The sequence below is a fragment of the Cervus canadensis genome, chromosome 6 (genome assembly GCF_019320065.1).
Source record: "Cervus canadensis isolate Bull #8, Minnesota chromosome 6, ASM1932006v1, whole genome shotgun sequence".
Lineage (NCBI taxonomy): Eukaryota > Metazoa > Chordata > Mammalia > Artiodactyla > Cervidae > Cervus > Cervus canadensis.
In genome coordinates, this window is record NC_057391.1 from 21,309,050 (window position 1) to 21,313,277 (window position 4,228).

General features: G+C 42.8%; 1 gene segment (V, D, J or C); it reads right to left on the reverse strand.

Moving 5' to 3' along the window:
• Window positions 1-214: 214 nt before the first annotated feature.
• The window catches only part of LOC122444178, an 11,162-nt gene continuing 7,148 nt past the window's right edge, over window positions 215-4,228 (reverse strand). Inside the window, 1 exon segment of the V gene segment in view lies at window positions 215-460. Coding sequence covers window positions 215-460 — 246 coding nt within the window.

Here is a 4,228-nt window from a genome sequence, read left to right on the forward strand (position 1 = left end):
TAAATGATTGATACCTCTTCACTTCATTTCTATGTTAAAATCAACATAATTTTCATAATTCTTGTAATTCTCATAATTCGTCTCAGCCACATGAACCAATGAAGCCCTTCTTCCTTGTCTTCTCTTTCTTCTTTTAGTTTTGCATCTTCTCGTCTTTCATCTCCCCTCATTTTCCTAATCTCTTACTGCTCTCTCACTCTCCTTCTAGATGACTCTAGATTTGCTCTCGTGACTGCTCCCCCACTGTGCCCCCTCTTCTTCCCACCAGAGATACTGCACAGGTGCAGTCCCGTCTGTCCCAGTGTGCCCCTCTCAGGATGCAGTAGTACACAGCGGTGTCTCTCAGGGTGACCTGGGGCAGGGCCAAGGTGCTGGACTTTCTGTCTGAAGCTATGGTCAGAGAGGCCTTGCTGTTGTTGTTCACCGTGTCTCGTAAGCCATGAATGACATATTGTGGACTCTGATTGGGATTTTGCCGATACCAATGTATATAGTCCAATGCATCAATGGTAGAGTGGTTACAAGGCAGGTTTACATCCTCTCCTTCAGCACAATCCATGGAACTGAGCTGGGTGATCTCAGTATCAACCATAATCCCTAAAGAGTCAAGAAAATAAAATTATCGCCTGACCACAAATCAGTGTAATTCTGTGGATCAAGTGTACAGCATTCCTATAACTGTCTGGACCTATCCTCTACTCCAGTGTTTTCATTTCTGTCCTGCAAACATATCACTGATGCTTATTATATAGAGACCAAAGACACATGGCAAGAATCAGAGACTCCATAGGCTTTATTCCATGGGTCCTTGGCTCAATAACTACAGAGATTTCTTATAACCTAGTTATTGCTAAGTGCTCTTCTGGGATCATAGATAATTTGACTGTCATGTAGAGGTCTGTGTGTGCAAGTGTATTAGTCATTCAATCATATTTGACTCTGCGACCCCATGGAGTATAGCCCACCAGGCTCCTCTGGCCATGGAATTCTCTGGGCAAGAATACTGGAGTGGGTTGCCATTTCCTACTCCAGTAGAAGTTTGTGCTCCCTAACAAACCCACAGATCATTTCTCAGTCCCACCACTATAATGCTGGGTAAAGCACAGGGAGAGGAGTAGAGAGCAAATGACCCTTCACGGTCCTTTAGTTTCAGATCATCCCTTGCAGACACAGAACACTTACCCAAGGTCAGAAGCACAGTTACCCCAGTCACCAGCCTCATACTTCAAGGACAAACCAGGGTCATGGGCTCAGAGCTCAGACTTGTGTCTACTCCTGGATAAAGAGGTTCCAGAGAACAGAAGCAACTGCTGCTAGTAGAGACTTACAGCCAGTGCAGGTACCACTGTCTTGTTGCCAGGACCTTCTCAGCCAATGATTGGGCAGTTCCTTGTCTGGGTTTTCCTCCTCTGTTTTAGTCATGCCCCCAAAAGAAGGAGAGTCATCCCCAGCTCACAGGGTGCACACTGTCATCCCTGTGAAGTGTAAAGTCTGGCTCTGGACAAGGAACACCAAACACAATATTGTGTCTATCCACAACCATTGTTCCATCATTTGTGTTTTTAAAGAAATTTTCTGATGTCCCATGAAGCTTGGGGAAAGCACTGATTAATCCTAGAAAACTGAACTGAGCACTGTATGGTAAGGAGATGAAAATTCCTATCCACATTCCAGAAAATGTATGTGAGTTTCCAAAGTAGGCAATGATGTGCTCAGGGAGGGCAGGAAAAATTAATGTTGAGACTAAAAGTTAAACATTCTAGAGTTCAGGCTCAGAGTCCCTATAAAGGTCCCTGGATTCAAGCATCTACTGCCCTCTAGGTAGAAATTTCTCAATGCATCTGTTCTTGATATAGTAACTGATGACTCTGACGGTGTTCACCTCATTTTCATTGAACAGTGGTCCTTAATCCTCATGTTCTCTATGCCTATGCTTGTAGGTACACTAAGGATGCTGAGGAAGGGAGAAAAGACAGAAGGGAAAGCAAACAAGATGGGACAGGGTGGAGGTGGATGAGGCTGGTAGAAAAAGTTGGAGGAGGGAAGAAAAAGAGCATAAGGATTAGGGAAGGGAAGGGATAACAGAGAAGAGAAATAGAGAAAGCAGTGTTTAGGGAAGTTCATGGAAAAGATTTAGGCTAGTGATGCTTTTGAACTATGGTGTTGGAGAAGACTCTTGAGAGTCCCTTGGACTGCAAGGAGATCCAACCAGTCCATCCTAAAGGAGATCAGTCCTGGGTGTTCATTGTAAGGACTGATGCTGAAGCTGAAACTCCAATACTATAACCACCTGATGCGAAGAGTTGACTCATTGGAAAAGACCCTGATGCTGGGAAGGATTGGGGGCAAGAGGAGAAGGGGATGACAGAGGATGAGATGGCTGGATGACATCACCGACTCGATGGGCATGAGTTTGAGTAAACTCCGGGAGTTGGTGATGGACAGGGAGGCCTGGCGTGCTGCGATTCCTGGGGTCGCAAAGAGTCGGATACGACTGAGCGACTGAACTGAACTGAAGATACCCTAATCCTTGACCACACACACTCAAGAAGGGATTACAAACTACAAGCAGTCTAAAAAGGAAGAAAGTATGTCATTTTTCCTTTTTTCTCTGGAATACCAACAGAAAACAAACTTCCCTTCCCTTTTCCCAGAAAAGACCGCTATTTCCAGATGAAGCAGCCCCCTCTTGTGACCGAATAAATGATCTGCAGCGCTAAACCCAGACCAAAAGTCAGCCAGCAATCTTTTGAAAGACTCCTCAGATTTGAAGGTACGTATCTTAGTTGTTGGAGAAGGAAATGGCAACCCACTCCAGTACTCTTGCCTGGAAAATCCCATGGACGGAGGAGCCTGGGAGGCTGCAGTCCATGGGATCCCAAAGAGTCGGACACGACTGAGCGACTTCACTTTCACTTTCTTTCATCTTAATTGTAGGGCTTCCCTGATAGTTCAGTTGGTAAAGAATCTGCCTGCAATGCAGGATACCCCAGTTTGATTCCTGGATTCGGAAGATCCCCTGTAGAAGGGAAAGGCTAACCACTCCAGTATTCTTGGGCTTTCCTTGTGGCTCAGCTGGTAAAGAATCCGCCTGTAATGTGGGATACCTAGGGTCAGTCCCTAGGTTGGGAAGATCCCCTGGAGAAGGGAAAGGCTATCTACTACAGTATTCTGGCCTAGACAATTCCATGGACGGACAGTATAGTCCGTGGTGTCACAAAGAGTCAGACACGACTGAGTGACTTTAACTTTCACTTTACATCTTAGTTGTAATACCTCTGTACTTATGTTTGTTTCCATAGCTTTGTGAAAGTTTAATTATTTTTCATTGCTTTATTTCAGCATATGATTCTCAGTTGTTGGTTTCTATTTAATGTTCCTTTTATCCCTAAGCTTCTTATTTGTGACGGTAGTTCAAAAGTCCATACTATTCAATGTTTAAAAGAGAAGTTGGAGGAGAAGATGTAACAATTATAAATATATATGCACCCAACATAGGAACACCGCAATATGTAAGGCAAATGCTAATAAGAATGAAAGGGGAAATTAACAATAACACAATAATAGTGGGAGACTTTAATACCCCACTCACATCTATGGATAGATCAACTAAACAGAAAATTAACAAGGAAACACAAACCTTAAATGACACAATGGTCCAGCTAGACATAATTGATATCTATAGGACATTTCACCCCAAAACAATCAATTTCACCTTTTTCTCAAGTGCACACGGAACCTTCTCCAGAATAGATCACATCCTGGGCCATGAGTCTAGCCTCGGTAAATTCAAAAAAATTGAAATCATTCCAGTCATCTTTCTGACCACAATGCAGTAAGACTAGATCCCAATTGCAGGAAAAACTATTTGGAGGCTAAATAACACGCTTCTGAATAACCAAGAAATCATAGAAGAAATCAAAAAAGAAATAAAAATATTCATAGAAATGAATGAAAATGAAAACACAACAACCCAAAACCTATGGGACACTGTAAAAGCAGTGCTAAGGGCAAGGTTCATAGCAATACAGGCTTACCTCAAGAAAACAGAAAAAAGTCAAATAAATAACCTAACTCTACACCTAAAGCAAATAGAGAAGAAAGAAATGAAGAACCCCAGGGTTAGTAGAAGGAAAGAAATCTTAAAAATTAGGGCAGAAATAAATGCAAAAGAAACAAGAGACCATAGCAAAAATCAACATAGCTAAAAGCTGGTTTGTTGAAAAGG